Source organism: Podarcis melisellensis (genome assembly GCF_964234715.1).
Source record: "Podarcis melisellensis genome assembly, chromosome: 10".
Lineage (NCBI taxonomy): Eukaryota > Metazoa > Chordata > Lepidosauria > Squamata > Lacertidae > Podarcis > Podarcis melisellensis.
The window spans coordinates 51,748,800-51,768,870 of NC_138542.1; the positions used below are offsets into that span (position 1 = coordinate 51,748,800).

The 20,071-nt window shown below is 44.0% G+C and overlaps 1 protein-coding gene across 2 annotated transcripts in view; it reads left to right on the forward strand.

Annotated features, from left to right (window-relative positions):
• The first annotated feature begins 7,483 nt into the window (after nt 1-7,483).
• Nucleotides 7,484-20,071, forward strand: part of ALDH1L2 (aldehyde dehydrogenase 1 family member L2) — a 33,986-nt gene continuing 21,398 nt past the window's right edge. Inside the window, exons 1-6 of one of the 2 annotated variants that reach the window (XM_081928213.1) lie at nt 7,484-7,725; nt 10,784-10,928; nt 13,543-13,777; nt 14,079-14,244; nt 15,711-15,812; nt 19,573-19,662. In XM_081928213.1, coding sequence (XP_081784339.1) covers nt 7,675-7,725; nt 10,784-10,928; nt 13,543-13,777; nt 14,079-14,244; nt 15,711-15,812; nt 19,573-19,662 — 789 coding nt within the window. In that variant the 5' untranslated portion in view covers nt 7,484-7,674. The remainder of the gene's footprint in view (nt 7,726-10,783; nt 10,929-13,542; nt 13,778-14,078; nt 14,245-15,710; nt 15,813-19,572; nt 19,663-20,071) is intronic. The other variant, XM_081928214.1, reaches the window with a different exon arrangement.

Consider the following 20,071-nt stretch of genomic DNA (forward strand, 5'->3'; position numbering starts at 1 on the left):
ACAGCATGTTGTACACTGAAAGAAAATTATATGAAAATGATGTACCTGTGGTATTTGACTCCTGCTAAGTTATCTAAAATGTATAGAACCACTTCAAATATCTGCTGGAAATGTAAAGAAAATGATGGTACCTTTTACCATATGTGGTGGTCATGTAACACAACAAAATCATTTTGGGAGGTATTATATAACAAATTGAAAAAAATGTTTAAGGTAACATTTATTTAAAAAAAAAACCACAGAAGCTTTTTTATTAGAAATTATATGTGCCAAGACGCCAAAAGACCAGAAAAGACTTTTTATGTACGCGGCAACAGCTGCACGGATGTTATTAGCCCAAAGATGGAAAGCAGCAAGGATCCCGACTAGGGAACAATGGCAAGCCAAACTGCTGGATTATTCCAAAATGGCTAAACTATTTGGAAGACTCAGGAATCAAGAAGATAAAGATTTTTCAAAAAGAATGGAAAAAAATTATAACTTATTTAGGAGACCATTGTAAGCAAATTAAAATGTTAGCTGGACTTTAAAAACCACTTGTAAAGCAATGAACATTATGGATAATTAAGAAAAATGAAAATTCTGGAAACTGCATTGATATGTAGATTTGGAAAAAATTGTTATTGGGATCTATGTAAGGGATGGGGGGGGAGTCAAAAGATTCAGAAAATCTCACAAAAGGATTATATAGATAATTTGCTGTAAAATTGTATTTGTAAAAATCAATTAATTTTTTTTAAAAAAGGCTACAATCCTATACCCAGTTTTTAAAAGTACATTATAGGATTCCTCTGTAAAGTTCCAGTGCTATTTAAACATACCTGGGGCTCAGCTGCAAATGAAACGTTTTAAGTGTGTTGTAAAATGCATTATACAAATGTAACACTAGATGGTGATGCTAAGCTATGGCAAATTCAATATATATTTTTCAAAACTTTTTTTAAAAAAAACATTTTCACAATGTTTTTTTTATATGTGTCTAGATTCTACCCTGGACTTAATCCTCATTGAACACAGCTGCATTTATTTCTGAGCAAACATGCATAGGATGAAGCAGCAGATCTGATTGATTTCAATGGGGCTAAACTTCACCCATTGTGACCTTAGATCATAAGGCCTCTGCTGGGACCATCTCATTGCCCTGTTTTGAACACATTGGGCAGATGGTTCGTACTAAGTAACTCTTGAATTCTGCTGGTGTTAGTTATAATTTTAAAATCAATCCTTTTTCCAGTACTCTCACAAGGTGGCACTATATCCTCAGCTACCAGGATTCTGCCCTTCATTTCTACTACTTCTGTTTTCCTCTTAAAATGCTTTAGGTCAGGATCTGGGAACCTGTGGCCCTCTAGAACAGGCACCCCCAAACTCAGCCCTCCAGCTGTTTTGGGACTACAACTCCCATCATCCCTAGCCAACAGGACCAGTGGTCAGGGATGATGGGAATTGTAGTCCCAAAACAGCTGGAGGGCCGAGTTTGGGGACGCCTACTCTAGAGGTGGCTGGGCTGTAACTCCCTGACCATTGGTCATGCTGACTGGGGCCGTTGGGAGTTGGAGTTCAACAGCTTCTGAAGCGTCACAGCTTCTCCGCCTCTGCCTGCATCTCACTGATGCTGGCCATGTGGCTTAATTTGCAGAGGAGAGTTCTCTGTTTAAAGGAGTCCTCTATTTGAAGGGAGAATAGGGTCCTTGAAGCTGCTCATCAACAGTTACCGCCTGGAGTGAGCAGGCCTTCAGGTCACTTGGGTCACTACAATGTGATGCATTTCTATTTAATATCCAGTAATGATTTCTAAATATGTATCTATGCATAACACAGCATATGCACATTTTATGCAAGCTTGTATATTCTTCTGTCCTTTTCAGGAGATGCATTTTCTCTTTATTGCTGATGAACCTAGGTCACATCCACACCGTGCACTTAAAGCACACTTATACCTTTTTTAAAAACAATCATGGCTAAAACCTAATCTTAGGTTCTGTAGTTTGCTAAGGTTGCTGCGAGTTCATAGGAAACTTGAAAATATACTTGGAATTCGAAAGGAAGTTGGCCCCGGGAGCGCAATAAGGGGGAGGAGGGGCAGGGTTTGTTCCAGAGAAGACGGCCTCAGGCGAGGGAAGAAGCCGCGTCCCGTCGGCCCTCCTTGTCGCGGCGCTTCCCAAATTTCTCTCGCCCCGGCTGCCCTTCCCCGCCCCTTCTCTCTCCGGCTGCCCTTCCCCTCTCCCTTCTCTCCTTAAGAAACCAGAGGCCTTCCTCTTGGGCATTGTTGGCCAGAAGGTGTTAAAGAAGGATAGAACCTTTTTTATGTATGCAACAACAGCAGCAAGAATTCTCATCGCAAAGTATTGGAAGACACAAGATTTGCCCACCTTGGAAGAATGGCAGACGCAATTGATAGACTACATGGAATTGGCAGAAATGACTGGCAGAATCCGAGACATGGGAGAAGAACAAACAGAAGAAGAATGGAAGAAATTTAAAGATTATCTGCAAAAACATTGTAATTTATTTGAATGTTAAAGTGATGCAGGATAATGAGACAATGTGGCATTAGTGATAAAACTGAAAGGAATGTGCAAAAATGGCTTATGAGTAACAAGTAAAGAAACATAGTTAAATTAATCAAATGTTGGGGGATTAGAAGACAAGTGGACAGCAGTGGGAATGGTTAATTTAAAAGAAATTAAGAAATATTAAAATTAGTCAAAATAAAGGAAGAATTTGCTGATACTAAATTGGAAATTTGAATACAGATAAGGGAGATGTGATGAAGTCAGGAAAGTAAGCTATATGAAATTAAGAGTTGAACTTATATATTTTTGTTTGGTTGGTGTGTTTTCTTTTATTGTTTATTGTTTGTTGTTGTGTTTCTTGTTTTGTTTGTTACTATAAATCTGTTGAAATTTTAATAAAAATCTTTTTTTTAAAAAAGAAAATATACTTGGAGTCGAGAGTGGATTTCATGCTCTTTATTCAGCTCATAGTGGTGAGGAGGAATGGAAGTTCCCCCAGAAATCTGCCTTATATACATTATTTACACAATGGGCCCCACATGATTGGCTAATTCTAGGATTCTCCTGTAGGTTGCAGATTCCCTTCCACCTGGAGCTGGATTGGGTGGCTCCTGTGGACCAATCAGACTGCTGCATTCTGGATCCTATTGTTCTAGGACCAATCAGACTGCTGCCTTTTGTATCCTATTCAACTCAGTACATAACAAAACTTGTCACTACAATTCCCCGTAACAAACAACAGTTCCCAGAATACCTGGGGGGTGGGGAGCCACAAATGAACCTATGGCCCTCTATAGGTTGTCAGTCCCAGCCAGCATGGTCCAGAACAATGCAGATTTTAGTGCAACAAAATCTGGAACACTGCATGAGGTTACCCATCCTTGAAATAAATAAAAAACGGGGGAGGGGGTCCAAGTTTCTAAAATTCAGTTCATACAATAAAACCTATAGCAGGCTAATACAATTCAGCATAGAAAAGGGTGCTGTAGCTTCAATGCTATACTAAAGCTCAGGTCATAGAAGCTTGCCTGAAGCTTAAGAGAGAGCTTAATACACACTTTCTAATTCATGCAGCAATACGGATGACAGCAAAATCAGTAATAAAAGACTCACCATTGCTTTTTGCAGAGAGCATGGGGTGGGGGGGGTGGAGACACACCCTTTGGCAGTAATTCAATCCAACCATAGTTATTATCTTTTTAAGGTATCCTAAGCAGTCAAGCAGAAGCCCCCGCCCCCCAAAAAAAATCAAAACTAAAACATGAAAGGCTTCTTTCTTGTGAAAACTTGCTTCAGAGCACAGTAAAACTTGAAAAACGGCTACAGAGGAACAGATACCACTTCACAGGTTTGTAAGAAGATAAAGAGATAAGAATAAAGCAGAAATGTCTTAAACAGAACTCTATCTGAATTATAAATGTTGTACAGGCAGAGTCTCAGAAATGGCTTCATGTGAGCAGGAAAGGGTCAAAGCCAATACTAGAAAATAATCAACGGATAAGGAGGATTAGTAGCAGCAGTTTGAAATTTCACACAGTATTATGAAATTGATCAGCCATGCTGGTTAGGCCACCTGATTGTCGTTGGAAAATAGATAGTGGGGTTTAAAATAAAAACAGGTAATTAATGGACCTAACTTAATCATGTTCATTAATATCAATGCGTCTATTCTTAGGGAAAATGTGGTAAACTACCACCCAGTTTCTCCTTCCTTTTGGGGCAAAGGGGAAAAAAATATTGCAATTAATGGCCACTTTTGACACACAGTTACACCTGCTGAGCAGAAAACATGAAATACGTGCCCAGTAAAAAGAACACTGTGACTTTCCCACATAAAGAATCCCTGCAGGGTTGAGCGCAAGCTCAGTCTTTCATGAAACCACTTGCCTCCTACCTGATCCTGCAAGACAGAAACATTTTATAAATCAGAGGAACGAAAGAGGTGTGCCGTTTATGTGTTAACACTGCTGAGAGAGTTCTTTGAAATAAAATACCCCTATTTGACATCTTGTGGTGCTGAGATGTCCTGCTGTGAGAGAATTTTTCCTTAGTATATATTTTGTACTGGAGCTGTTAGATGGCCCTTAGATAATAATAATAATAATAATAATAATAATAATAATAATAATAATAATAATAATTTATTATTTATACCCCGCCCATCTGGCTGGGCCTCCCCAGCCACTCTGGGCGGCTTCCATAAAAACCAAAAATACAGTAAAATCACATGTTAAAAACTTCCCTGAACAGGGCTGCCTTAAGATGTCTTCTGAATGTCAGGTAGTTGTTTATTGCTTTGACATCTGCTGGAAGGGCGTTCCACAGGGTGGGCGCCACTACCGAGAAGGCCCTCTGCCTGGTTCCCTGTAGCTTTGCTTCTCGCAATGAGGGAACCACCAGAAGGCCCTCGGCGCTGGACCTCAGCGTCCGGGCAGAATGATGGGGGTGGAGATGCTCCTTCAGGTATACTGGACCGAGGCCGTTTAGGGCTTTAAAGGTCAGCACCAACACTTTGAATTGTGCTCGGAAACATACTGGGAGCCAATGTAGGTCTTTCAAGACCGGTGTTATATGGTCTCGGCGGCCGCTCCCAGTCATCAGTCTAGCTGCCGCATTCTGGATTAGTTGTAGTTTCCGAGTCACCTTCAAAGGTAGCCCCACGTAGAGTGCATTGCAGTAGTCCAAGCGGGAGATAACCAGAGCATGCACCACTCTGGCGAGACAGTCCGCAGGCAGATAGGGTCTCAGCCTACGTACCAGATGGAGCTGGTAAACAGCTGCCCTGGACACAGATTTAACCTGTGCCTCCATGGACAGCTGTGAGTCCAAAATGACTCCCAGGCTGCGCACCTGGTCCTTCAGGGGCACAGTTACCCCATTCAGGACCAGGGAATCCTCCACACCTGCCTGCCTCCTGTCCCCCAGAAACAGTACTTCTGTCTTGTCAGGATTCAACCTCAATCTGTTAGCCGCCATCCATCCTCCAACCACCTCCAGACACTCACACAGGACCTTCACTGCCCTCACTGGTTCTGATTTAAAAGAGAGGTAGAGCTGGGTATCATCTGCATACTGATGAACACCCAGCCCAAACCTCCTGATGATCTCTCCCAGTGGCTGCATGTAGATGTTGAAAAGCATGGGGGAGAGGACAGAACCCTGAGGCACCCCACAAGTGAGAGCCCAGGGGTCTGAACACTCATCCCCCACCACCACTTTCTGAACACGGCCCAGGAGGAAGGAGCGGAACCACTGTAGGACAGTGCCCCCAGCTCCCAGCCCCTCAAGACTGTCCAGAAGGATGTTATGGTCGATGGTATCAAACGCCGCTGAGAGATCCAGCAGAACTAGGAAACAGCTCTCCTTTGTCCCTAGCCCGCCGGAGATCATCAACCAGTGCGACCAAGGCAGTTTCAGTCCCATGATGAGGCCTGAATCCCGACTGGAAGGGATCCAAATGGTCCGCTTCTTCCAGGCGTGCCTGGAGTTGTTCAGCAACCGCTCGCTCTATCACCTTGCCCAAGAATGGAAGATTTGAGACTGGGCGATAGATGACTTCCTGTCAGATTTTAGGATATCACAGCCCAACACAATAGGTTTCTTAAGACTGCAATTCCTTGGAAGCTCTTTAAAGAGATTTTTCAGTGGGAAAATAAATATCAATCAAGCGGTATATACATTTTATGGAATAAATTCAATGAAATAAAATGCAAAGATGAGGAACTCGGTGGGCAAAATGAAGCACAGCCATTTTTACAATGGTACAATGATTCTTCCATAAATGACCGGGTCGCACACATCAGGGAAAGCCTTATTAAAGAAAAATTTTGATAGCCACCTAAATATAAAAATGCAGGGCACTTGTCTCATTTCTGGGATTGTTAAGTTGTTCTGAACTGTTTTTAATAATATATTTATTTATTTAATCAAACTTATATACCACTTTTTTATTCCAAGGAGCTCAAGGTGGTGTGCCTGGTTCTCCTTCCCATTTCATCCTCACAACAAACTTGTGAGGTGGGTTAGGCTAAAAGATGGCGGCTGCCCCAAGTCCTAGTCCAACACTCTAACCATTACACCACACTGCCTCTTTTTGAATGTTGTAGCCCACTCTGGTACCTGAGAGTGAAGGATGGGGAAATATAATAATTTCCATTGGTAACTGATTCAACACCTGTGAAGGCAGTGCACCCCGAAAGGCGGCTTAAGATCTTCAAAATAAACTAACAAGATCACCTAGTGAATGCACACCAAACGCAAGGATTTGAACCAGGTAGATCTGGATTCAGGTTCAGCCTCTCACCCACCAGATTCAGGGATTTAGGGGAGCGCAACCAGTCTGGTTGCACAGCAACTGTGATGGAAGATGAGAGGCTGGGGCCACCAAATGTTGGCATTGCATAGGGTGCTACTGAGATTTGAGACCCCAAGGCCAGCCGCTGGACCCACCAGTGTATCTTCACTATTCTTACGACACATAGGAAGCTGCTTTAGATCTAGTCTGCCCATTGGTCCCTTTAGCTCAGTACTGTCTACCGGCAGAGTGCCAGACAGGGAACATTCCCAGCCCTACCTGGAGATGCTTGGGTTTGAACCTGCGACCTTCTGCATGCAAAGCAGATGCTCTGCCGCTCAGCTACGGCCCCTCCCTCCTCGTGGCTGCTGGAAAACCATCTACCTGTTGAATTTCTGCCTGTTCCCAGGCGAAAAATACAGGGTGCGGGAGGGAAAAGGGGGGGGGACTTTACTTCTCCCCCAAAGCTAAGCGCAGGGTCCCTCCTGCTTTGAAGGCACATCTCCCACCAGGCAGGCCTCTCTTTGTTTTTTGGGGGGGCGTTTTGTTTCAAATTTGAGGGCGAGGGGAAGCCAAGCAGCCAGGCGGGCCCCCGCCTCTCCACTGCTGGCGCGGCGGAGCTGCTGGCGCGCCTCCCATTTGCGCGCGCCCGCTGAGCTCGCTTCTGGCTGGCCGGCGGCCAAAGGCAGCTTGCTTGGGTTGCATCAGACTAGACGCTGCTGCCGCCGCTGCTTGCTGGGTACCAAAAGCTGGACAAGCGATCTCCTAGAATTACATTTCTCTCTCTCCGCTGGCCAAGAAATGGTTCGCTCTTGAAGCTGCTTCCATTATAATTATTCTGGACCGGCTCTCTCAGGCGCAGCGATGCTCTCCAAAGCCAACCACTTGCTCAGGAAATTTTCCTCCACCGCCACGGTGAGTATAGATAAACTGAACTGCAGGAGCAGATAGGAAGGATGCTGTCGTCGCTGCCTTCTTCCACCCCCCGGGAAGGGAAATAGCCTTTTTTGCCAAGAGGTGTCCCTTGTGCTTTGATGGTTCTTGCAAGGATTTGGGCGCCTTTTGGTTCACAAGGCAGCAAATTAGATGGGAAAGGGTTGGAGTGGAGGAGAAGGGAGGCCAGTGGGCCTTTCGTAATGTGAATGGACAATTTGAAAACACATACCAAAAAAACAAACTTGTCAGAGGTATTTGGGCACTGGTGATAGTAGTGAAAAGTGACTTCTTGTGTGGGGTGCTCTTAAAGGTAAGGTTTTTATTCCATAAAAATAATATATCAGCACCATGGATGGTAAAGATATTCACCTGGGGGGGGGGGACCTCTCCCCTACAACGGGATGGTCAGTACAAGTTTGGTGTTGTGCTACCCTGCTTGTGGAAAGGTTGTGCTTTGAGTCTTTCGTGTGTGTGTGTGTGTGTGTGCGTGCGTGCACTTGCTCCCTTCCCTTTCTTATGGGCCCATCTTCATTTCCTAGATTGCATTTGGCTGCAGTTGTTGCATCTTATGCCCCCCCCCCAAACCCCAGGGAAATGCAACATTCTCACTCAAGGGTGGCACATTTATTTCATCAAGGACTATAATTGTGTCACGTCTGCTGTCTTCTTCCAAAAAAACCCTTAAGGCAGTTTTCACAGAGCTATAACAGGATAATTTTTAAAAACAACCCTGCATAGTAAGCTGGACTGAGAGATAGTTCAAAGTCACCCACCAGGCTTCACAGCCAAGCAGGACTGGAACCCAAGTCTTCCAGGAACCAGGTCTCCAACATTATACCAGAATTGTAGATAAGCTCCCCCAAGTTGCCAGCCTGTAACTAAAGACCCAAGAAGCTGCCTTATACCAGTTCAGATTGTTGGTCCATCTAGCTACACTGATTGGCAGGTGCTCTCTGGGATTCCAGACAGAGGACATTCCTAGCCTTACCTGGAAATGTTGGGGATTGAACCTAAGACCTTATGCATGCAAAGCAGCTGAGCTATGGCCCTTCCCTAATAGTGAATTAGATTCTTGGGGGCTGGCAGAAGAGCTGCAATTCTTCTGGGCATGGATGAGGGGATTTCCCTCCTCTAGCAATCTGCATGGTTTCTAGGCACTCCATCCCTCCTATGCTTGCTCACCTGCATGGAACCCCAGGCACTCCAGGCATGCATTTCTTAGCCACATATGCTATTTCTGCAAACCTAGAGACAAGGCGGCTGCTTTGGTGATTTCTGGGTTTGAACATGATTACAAGAGTGCCATGGATATTTGTGGACCATTGCGATATTCTCTGGCAGATTGAGTGGACAAGACCAATAGTGGGTCCAATGGTCAAGTAGGTGGTTTCTGCACATGCTGGAAGTGGGGGGTCAGATGGAGCACCCCAAATTATACCTGCACCATTATAGCAACAATTGTTTTCTGGAGGCAGGAGATCTGCTGTTGTCACTGAAAGGTCCATTTTAGAAGTATGGTTAAAATGCACTTGTGGTTGGATTTCAGGTTGGGGGGGCAAAGGGGCCCTTTAAAGGTAAAGGGACCCCTGACCATTAGGTCCAGTCGTGTCTGGACTCTGGGGTTGCGGCACTCATCTCACTTTATTGGCCGAGGGAGCCGGTGTACAGCTTCCGGGTCATGTGGCCAGCATGACTAAGCCGCTTCTGGCGAACCAGAGCAGCACACGGAAACGCCGTTTACCTTCCCACTGGAGTGGTACCTATTTATCTACTTGCACTTTGACGGGCTTTCGAACTGCTAGGTTAGCAGGAGCAGGGACCGAGCAACGGGAGCTTCACGCCGTTGTGCGGATTCGAACCGCTGACCTTCTGATCAGCAAGTCCTAGGCTTAACCTAGGTTTAACCCACAGTGCCACCCACGTCCCTCAAAGGGGCCCTTTAGTTCCTCCTTAAAAATGTGTGTGCAAGTAAGGGAGGCATTCCAGTCTCGACAGTGAAATTCGCAGGCTCTGCCAGCTAACTGCTGCTTTTCAGAAACCTGGATGGTACACTGTGTTTGACAACACTGTCTGGTGCAGTGTCAGCAGTAGTTTGAATGGAGAGGGGGAACTGTGTCAAGGGATTGCTATAGGAAGAAGGCTTAAGCCGAGCAGCTTGGATTGCATCAGCAATGCTAAATATGAGAACGAATGGCTGACGACAGCACATTGCATATGGATGGGGAGGGGCTTTGCTTTAGGTTGCCACAAGAAGTTTCTTTGCTGGAAAAGGAGCCCACCATAGAAACAGAAAGGAATCCTGTTGCTTTTTTTATATGATGAATTAGCTACAGAGATACGGTATCTCCTGGAGCAGCTATTTTAGTGCCCAGCTATGCATTGCTAGGAACTGAAAATCATCCAAGGAAAATGCCATAGCTCAGAAGTAGAGCATCGGCTTTCCCAGGGCCCCTGGTTCCATCCCTACCAGGAGGTCTGGGAGAGACTCCTGCCTGAAACCTGGAGAGCAGCTGCCACTCACTTTAGATAATACTGAGCTAGATGAATGCAGTGGTCTGTAGGGGTGGGCTTTGGTCTTTCAAATTTTAGCAGCACCCTGTGCAAGGTCAAAAATCACCCCCTCTGCCACCTCTCACCTTCCGTTCTGCTCAATTCACTACGTCAGAGTTGCAGTGCGCCCACCCAGCCCACACCCCTGCTTGGCGCCCAGGGCAGCAGCACTGGTCGTGGTGCCCTAAAACTGCCTCTATGGTCTGACTCTGTAGAAGGCAGCTTCCTATGTTCCCCCAGAGCTGCTAGATAGGATGTGGGACAGTCATGTGCAAACATATCCATCAAGTTCAGAGGGTTAAAATTATGCAAAAAGAATTATGTGAGCTGATGGCCTACCCCTGCACAAGGTGACCAAGCACACATGATGTGCACATTTCCTCTTATGATGAATTGCTATCCTTGATCATTGGACAACTTAACCGAGTAAGAAGCAATACAAGATTTACAGAAGAACAAGCTAACTCTTCAGGTCTTTTGTTGACAGGCTTATTACCAAAATAAACTAAAGCTAGCTTTGATAGGCCAGAGCCTTTTTGGGCAAGAGGTCTACAAGCACTTGCAAAAGGAAGGCCACAAAGTTGTGGGAGTGTTCACAGTCCCAGACAAAAATGGAAAGGCTGACCCTTTGGGTAAGTACTCCACCTTTTTTGTGTGACTATCATTTTTTATAACAGTAACAATGCAGTGACCCATGCTCATTTTGCTTTCTGTGTGCTGAGATGTGTTGCTGCTGGGTTTGTTGTGAAGCAGCCATCCAATTTCTTCACCAAACGCACAGCTGTTTTGCCCTGTGCTGAGCTCAACAAATTCAATCACAGGCTTCAACATTAGACGCCAAATTATAGCACCAAATTATAGCCCTTCCTGCACCACTCCAGTATTGTCGTAAGATCTGAAGCATCCGTAGGAAGACATAACAACAACAACAACAATAATGATATCTTTATAATCTGCCCATCTGACTGGGTTTTCCCAGCCACTCTGAGAGGCTCTCAACAGAATATTAAAAGCACAATAAAACATCAAATATTAAAAACTTCCCTTAACAGGGCTACCTTCAGATGTCTTCAAAAAGTCAGATAGTTATTTATTTCCTTGACATCTAATGGGAGGGCATTCCACAGTGTTGGTGCCACTACTGAGAAGGCCCTCTCAGGGGCAGAAGAAGTGGGGTGCAGTTGGGCGGGCCACCCCAGGTGTCACCACTGAGGGGGGTGACAAAATGCCGGGCGGCACTCACCACAGGGCCTGCAGCGCACCTGAGCCATGCATCTCTCCTGGGAGAGACGTAGTGGCTTTGGCACATGCAGGCTCCACGCTGCCCAAATGGTCTGCCCACTGCCTCCCCCCAGCCGTAGGGCGGCTGAATAGGAGGAGGCAGGCAGACTACTCAGAGGCCCTGCGGAGCGTCCTGCCCCGGCTAGCCCCACCCCAGGCACCCGATCGGCTTGCTTTGCCACTGGGCCCTCTGCCTGGTTCCCTGTAACCTCACTTCTCTCAGGGAGGGAACCATCAGAAGGCCCTCAGAGCCCGACCTCAGTGTCTGGACTGAACAATGGGGGTGGATGCTCCTTCAGGTATACTGGGCCAAGGCCATTTAGGGCTTTAAAGGTCAGCACCAACACTTTGAATTGTGCTCGGAAACGTACTGGGAGCCAATGTAGGTCTTTCAAGACTGGTGTTATATGGTCTCGGCGGCCACTCCCAGTCACCAGTCTAGCTGCCGCATTCTGGATTAGTTGCAGTTTCCGGGTCACCTTCAAAGGTAGCCCCATGTAGAGCGCATTGCAGTATCCCAAGCAGGAGATAACTAGAGCATGCATCACATTTCACAGGCAGGTAGGGTCTCAGCCTGCGTACCAGATGGAGCTGGTAGACAGCTGCTCTGGACACAGAATTGACCTGTGCCTCCATGGACAGCTGTGAGTCCAAAATGACTCCCAGGCTGCACACCTGCTCCTTCAGGGACACAGTTGCCCCATTCAGGACCAGGGAGTCCTCCACACCTGCCTGCCCCCTGTCCCCCAAAACAGTACTTCTGTCTTGTCAGGATTCAACCTCAATCTGCTAGATGCCATCCATCGTCCAACAGCCTACAATGTCTTGTCTTCTCTCACAAGGATTGCTCAAGTAAAGAGAAAACACATTACTGAAAGTCATTGGCGTAGCGTGGGGGTGCAGGGGGGCCCGGCTGCACCGGGCGCAACATCTGGGGGGTTAGGATTAGGGGGCGCAAATCCATGGGTTAGGGGGCGCAAATCCATGGCTTAGGGGGCGCAAATCCACGGGTTAGGGGGTCAAATTACCGTATTTTTTGCACCATAACACTCACTTTTTTCCTCCTAAAAAGTAAGGGGAAATGTCTGTGCGTGTTATGGAGGGAATGCCTACAGGTGGCATGCCTACAGATTTTCCTCCTCTAAAAACTATGTGCATGTTATGGTTGGGTGCGTGTTATAGAGCGAAAAATACGGTACTTGCCTTGCCCCGGGTGCTGACAACCCACGCTACGCCACTGCTGAAAGTGGATGCAAATTTGCACAATATGTACACCTGCTAATTTATACTTATAGATGCACATTTATATGATTAAATAAAAAATACTGTCCATCTCACCATCTTGAGATGGTGCCTACTCAGCTTGCTGTCCAAGTGCTGACTCTGGATAGGCAACTTCAAGAACATCTGTTAAATAGCAAACTGTTGTCTATAAAAGCGAACACATAGCCACTCTATACATGGTCTAGATCAGGAGTGAGGAACCTTTTCAGTCCAGTGGCCTGGATCCTTAATTTTCCCCACTTTGATAAGTGGGTGGGGCTTTCCACCTATCGATCACCTGATGGCACCATGTTGTCAGGTGACCCATTTTTCTTTTCCATCATGCCTTGACTTCAAGCTCCACTGCAAAAAAAGTTCCTAGCCCATCCCCATGGGGCTGAAGTCACTGGTAGTCAGTGGATAAAATTCCCAATTGGAAACTTTAGGGTGTAGCCAATCCCAGCGGGACTTGAAGTCACTGCTGGTCAGGGATGGGTCAGGTGGCTTGGGGGAAACTGCTTTGTGGGCCAAATTAGAAGCCCTTCCAGGAGGTTCTCCATACCTGGTCTACACCTGGCTTGCTCCAACTGCTAAAGCAGGGTGAGAAGGGGGCTTGCTTTGTCCTTACATATTTTACCTATCTATGTCAGTCTTTCAGTCACCAAGAATATTTGCAAGTGGTCTTTTCCCCTTATTTGCCAGCATCAGCTGCAGAAAAGGATGGGACCCCTGTGTTTAAGTTCCCAAGGTGGAGAGTTAAGGGCAAGCCAATCGAGGAAGTTATCGAAGCCTACAAATCAGTTGGAGCAGAGCTGAACGTCCTTCCGTACTGCACACAGTTCATTCCCATGGACGTTATTGACAGTCCGAAGCATGGTTCCATTATTTACCATCCATCGATCCTTCCCCGTCATAGAGGTGCTTCTGCAATCAACTGGTGAGTAGGCTTGATAAAAGCCTAGCTGAGCATCCATTTGCATGGGAGGTGGCAAGGCTGGGAGGTTGAAGGATGAAGAGGGAGCAGGCAAGGAGTGGCCATCTACCCACTATAGAACAGGGAAGGGCAACTTCAGCCAGACTGGCTTATGGTCAGGTAAGATGGCAGGGTTTTTTTAAAGACTCTTCCAAAGTTTGCAAGGCAATCTGTGCACCTGTCTCATAGCTGCAAATAATGAAATGATATTGCTTTATCAAGACATTTTGATCTCATTCATACCTGACTTTTTGCTTACATTCAGGACTTTAATCCAAGGGGATAAGAAGGCTGGCTTCACCATTTTCTGGGCTGATGATGGTCTGGACACAGGGCCAATTCTCCTACAAAGGGAATGTGATGTTGCCCCAAATGATACTGTTGATGACCTGTACAATCGGTTTCTTTTCCCAGAAGGAATAAAAGCTATGGTAAGACAATCTGAGCTAAAAAGCCATGTTGTTGGGCACTTCAAAAATCAGAGTTTTGGTCTGGAGAAGAATATGGCACAAACTGTCAGACAGATATTTGGTAATAATACTACTTGCTGTTTAGTTAGCAGTTTTCTAACAGCTCGAACATTTTCACATATATTATTATTTGTTGCATTTATATCCCACCTTTTTCTCCAAGGAGCTCAAGGTGGTGTACATGGTTCTTCCCCTCCTCATTCAATCCCCATAACAACCCTGTGAGGTAGATTAGGCTGAGAGGCAGTGACTGGCCTGAGGTCACCTGGTAAGTGTCAATGTCAATGTTTATTATTACGGCAAACAGCCAGCATACTAAAACCAGAATTTCTGCATGATTCATTACATAAACAATAAAAACCATCAGTGTGGGGATTTGAACCCTTGTCTCTCAGGTCCTTTTCTGACACTCTAAGCACTACACATTACCTCAATGATCTAATGAAGTAGGCCAATATTACTGTATTTCTGTTATGGTCATGGGGCTGAGGCCTATCCAGGAAGTAACTGAATATTTAACTGAATATAATCCAGAAAGTTACTGAATATTTAACTGAATATAATAAAATGAAGGTTAATTTAGGGTTGAATTTAGAACTTCATAGGGCACTTCCAGACCTATTTACTGGGAATTCATCCTGGTTTGTTTTCGTTTTTGCATGGAAATTAGGCAGTGTTGGCTGTTTAATGCGCTTTCATTCTAGTTTATTTGTGTGGAAGTTAGACCAGTGTTTTTCAACATTTTTGGGCAAAGGCACACTTGTTTCATGAAAAAAATCACGAGGCACACCACCATTAGAAAATGTTAAAAAAATTAACTCTGTGCCTATATTGACTATATATAAAGTAATTCTCTTGAATAGGAATCAAATAAACACAAATAAAGTATTTTATAATTTATTTTACTTTATTATGAAATAGTAAGTAAACAGAAATATGAAAAATTATAAAATACTTTATCTTAAAATCTTTCAAATTTTTCAATTTTTCACACGGCACACCAGGCAACATCTCATGGCACACTAGTGTGCCGCGGAACAGTGGTTGAAAAACACTGAGTTAGACAATGCTGTGTCAAAGAAAGTGCTATATCACACTTTCCATTCACTTTCTTTATCATAAAAAAACCTCAGGAAGCAGGTTTTTATGGAAGACTTCCTAATCAACTGTAACTACACAACCTGAATTTGCTGATATGTAATTAAATTCTGGCTGAGAACAGTGTGGAAGTGCCTATAGTTCAGATGTACTGAGGCAATACATGGCAACAAATACTACCAATAAAATGCTATTGATATGCTGATCCCTCGATAGGATTTTCAAGCAGCTATCACACATGCTTGAATTGGTCCTTTAAATAGCTGTAAAAAAGATTTAACAACATTTTGATTCCTAGAGCAATCAAAATTGTGTTGTTTTTTGTTTAGGTAGAAGCTGTACAGTTAATTGCTGATGGTAAAGCTCCTCATATAACTCAGCCTGAAGAAGGGGCAACTTATGAAGGCATTCAGAAGAAAGAAAATGCAGAGGTATTGTTGGCAACAGTGTGCTGTGGCCCAAGGTGTGGCTGTGGTTTCTGATATAATGGCTGTATTTGGGCATGATGCTAAACCATGGTTTAGCTTTGCATAACATGAAAGGGATTCTGCAGTCTCCCTCTCCTCTTAAAACAGAGGAGTTGGGAGCTTTTGCTTTAGTTTGTCAGCTTTGTTCAAACTGGAAATCATAAATTATGATTAGTTTCAAAACAAGATAACTTGAAACTGTGGTTTGTAAAGCTGGTTCATTTATACTGAACATAGTTAGTGTAAAATAAAGTTCTCCATTCAGACAAAATGACAGACTGTGATTAACTAAAAGCAAAAGGTAAAGCTTCCAAACTCCTCCTCCTCAGACACACAGGAGAAGGGAATAGCAGGGATTGCACAAGCCCTGGTGGAGGTCAGGCCTATTCACTTCACACTAAACCGTGGTTTGGCATTACATTCAAATGCAGCCAATGACAAAAGACAAAAGTGTAAGTTGTAAGTTTGCCACTAATGTTCATCCCTGTAGAATGTATTTATTTACTGAATGTATTTATTTACGAAATGAATTGGAACACCTCACGTACTGGTGAGCGCAAATCAATGTGCAGTTTAAACTAAAACACCATGGTATGTCAGAAATCTATAAGCTATTACTTGAAAAACTAGAAGAATGTTCTGGAACTTCCTCTGTGCTGGTTTCCTCCAACAAGGGCCAAATTTGACACTTTCTACATACATTTCATAGACCCTCAGGATGTTCCTCTTTCCATAACTAATTTATTCATTGAAAGAACTATTAAACAGTAGTAACCAACATCTGTAGGTAGACTACAACTCCCATCATCCCTGACCATTGGCCATGCAGGCTAGGGTTGATGGGAGTTGGAGTCCAGCAACATTATAACTGGACTATAACTTTATTCTACCCACACGTTTATTGCTGTGCTGACTGTGACTTCATCCCAAATCCCCCAGATTAATGTCAACAAGGAACTTTACTGCTCTTCGAATTCAGTCCCAATTGCTTTTAACAGGAAATGTCCATTAATCAATGATTTATCTTTTTCGGTCCAGATTTGATTTTTAATTGTAGTAGGCCTACGTTATGACAGTCATAAGACAGCTAACCTCCTCACCCTCTTTCTTGAATGAATTCCAAGAAAGTGCAACATGCCTCCACAGAAGACATTTATAATTAGAAACATCCTGACCTGCCTGGCATCTCCAGTGAGAGATCAACTTATATGGAACAGCTGTTCTTCCCTTTAACTCAGCCTATTAAAAAAATAAATAAATAAATAATCACCAGTTTTTCTTTTCTCTCGAACATCTGTTCTGGAAAAAAAAAGGTTTCTGTGTCATTATTAATGCAAGGATCATAACACACTGCTTGCAAGAATATAAGCAGTTACAGATGAACTATTAAAGACCACCACACACAAAAAACGAAATTCATGTCAGTTCCTTCGAACGGGTTAACATGTGGCCCTCCAGATGTTGTTGAGCTACAACTTGTATCAGCCCCAGGAACCATGACCAGCGGTCACAGATGGCAGAAGTTATAGTTCAGCAACAGCTGGAGTGTCACAGATCAGCCACCTCTGGTTTCCTTTACTTATTTATACCAAGTAATGGACTAGGTAACAGAAGAAAAAGACAAGCAATCTTAACTGTACAGAAGTAGACCTCTTGACTAACAGTGCAATCCTACAGGATTTTAGGCTAAGGTTCGTTCCTTACCATATTGCAATGCTATCTACATAAGGACATTGCCAGTACACCAAGACAGAAGATTCTCTCTTTACCTGTTTTTTTATAACTGTTGCAATCTGTCTCACAAAATAGCACTCTTAGTAACATCTGACATTAATAACATTAGTATTTTGCCCCACTGCACAAGGATTAAATGAATATTCTGCTGCATTAACTTTCTCTGCATCTTATTATGTTGATTGCTATTATTCCCAGCTCTGTAGCCATTGTCACAATCAGATGTCATGATCAAACATAGTTTATCATGAGGGGGGAAAGAGCCTAGATGAACCTTGAGCTCATTTGCTTCCCTTTTCTCTTTCTTCCTGCAGTGCGACCACAAGGAATAAATCAGAAGCTCTTGTTTCTATTTTTTTTATTAACTGCAGCTTCTCATATGGTCCAAACCCAATAAACTGTGGTTAACCTTAACTATGATTTGTTTGACACAAGTCAACTTAAAACCAGGAGCTATGAAGTTGGTGTGTTTCAACAGATGTTCCTCATTTTAGGGTCTACGGATAAGACTGAACTGTAGTCAATCAAAAACAGAAGGGAAAAAGCTCTCACTCAAGTGGCATTTAATACCTTTGAGGTGTATTCATAATAACAAAGCTATCTCTCCTCTTTGCTGGAGAGGGTGTAAAGAGGTTGGCATGACTATACATATGTGGTGGGCATTACAAATTGCAACCATTTTGGAAGAATGCTGTTGAGGAAATAAGTTTGATTCCCCAAACAAAGTGTTACTTGTACCCCAACTTTAGTATTGTTAGCAATATTTTAAAATGAAAATGTCAGTCTGAGATACAAAGAATTGATACCTCTTCTGTTAGTAGCAGCTCGGCAACTTGTTGCCCCAAACTGGAAATCCTTTGAACATTTGGCAGATGTCACAATGGAAACAAAAAGTTTGGACCATAGCACTTTCAGGGGGGGGAAACAACTGACCAAGGAAGTTAAAGCTTTAGCTGGAAAAGGAGAGAAGGACCATTTTATAGAAACGTCATATCCTTTCATCACATACTCAACAGGACATCACTAGACTCACATTTGAAACTTTGGAAAAACATTTCCCCTTAGGGTTCTGTGATCAGGGGATGGGGGTGAGTGGGGAGAGAAAATGTTTAATAAAGGGGGTTTTGTTCTTACGTTCTTTTTGAAAAACAAAAACAAAAAACACACACACATATATATATATAAAAGTGAAAGCTTTCAATCTGCTTGTGGACATACTGGAGGAAGAAAGGTAGGGGCTTCTGTCCCAGTAAGCCATAGTTTATCATGAAGTCCTAACACAGTCCTTGACCAATTAACCAATATTTGGAATGGCTTAGATATAGGTTGGTAGCCTTGTTAGTCTGCTGTAGTCAAAACAAAATAAAAAAATTCCTTCCAGTAGCACCTTAGAGACCAACTAAGTTTGTTATTGGTATGAGCTTTTGTGTGTATCTGAAGATACATTTCGTGTGTATCTGAAGAAGTGTGCATGCACACGAAAGCTCATGCCAATAACAAACTTAGCTGGTCACTAAGGTGCTACTGGAAGGAATTTTTTTTATTTGGAATGGCTTAACAGAATAATATGGTATGTAAGTAGGATCAGGGACGCAGGTGGCGCTGTGGGTTAAAGCCTCAGCGCCTAGGACTTGCCGATCGAAAGGTCGGCGGTTCGAATCCCTGCGGCGGGGTGCACTCCCGCTGCTCGGTCCCAGCGCCTGCCAACCTAGCAGTTCGAAAGCACCTCCAGGTGCAAGTAGATAAATAGGGACCGCTTACCAGCGGGAAGGTAAACGGCGTTTCTGTGTGCGGCTCTGGCTCGCCAGATGCAGCTTTGTCACGCTGGCCACGTGACCTGGAAGTGTCTCTGGACAGCGCTGGCCCCTGGCCTCTTGAGTGAGATGGGCGCACAACCCCCGAGTCTGGCAAGACTGGCCCGTACAGGCAGGGGTACCTTTACCTTTACCTTTAAGTAGGATCAAGTAACTTGTGCATTTTGGTTTCCTAGATTTCTTGGGATCAACCAGCTGCAGCTTTGCACAACTGGATCCGAGGGCATGATAAAGTACCTGGCGCTTGGGCAATGATTGATGACAAGGTAAACAATGTACATTACAACAAGCATATTCTGTTGCCTTTTGATAGCCAAATGAGTATAGATCAAGGTCTTATCAAGAATGAGGATCGGTACATGACTGCTGAAAGAATAATGATTTAGGACTCAGCTAGACTGGTATATAAAAGCTATTTATATGTGTTGTATGTGCAACAGAACATTGCGGCAACGTGGAGTCCCGTTTTCTCTGTTTTCCCTGTTTTAATTTACAATGCTTTCAACTGAAACACTTCTTTGATGTGTCTCGATCCAGCCTTGGTAAAATAGCCAGTAGGTGCTTCTAATGTAAAATATATTAATGACAAAGAAATGATACTCTTTTGCTTTTATCTCTTGAATCATACTTTTGCCAAGGACATTCATTTAGATCTGGGAGGGGAAGCTGTGGCCC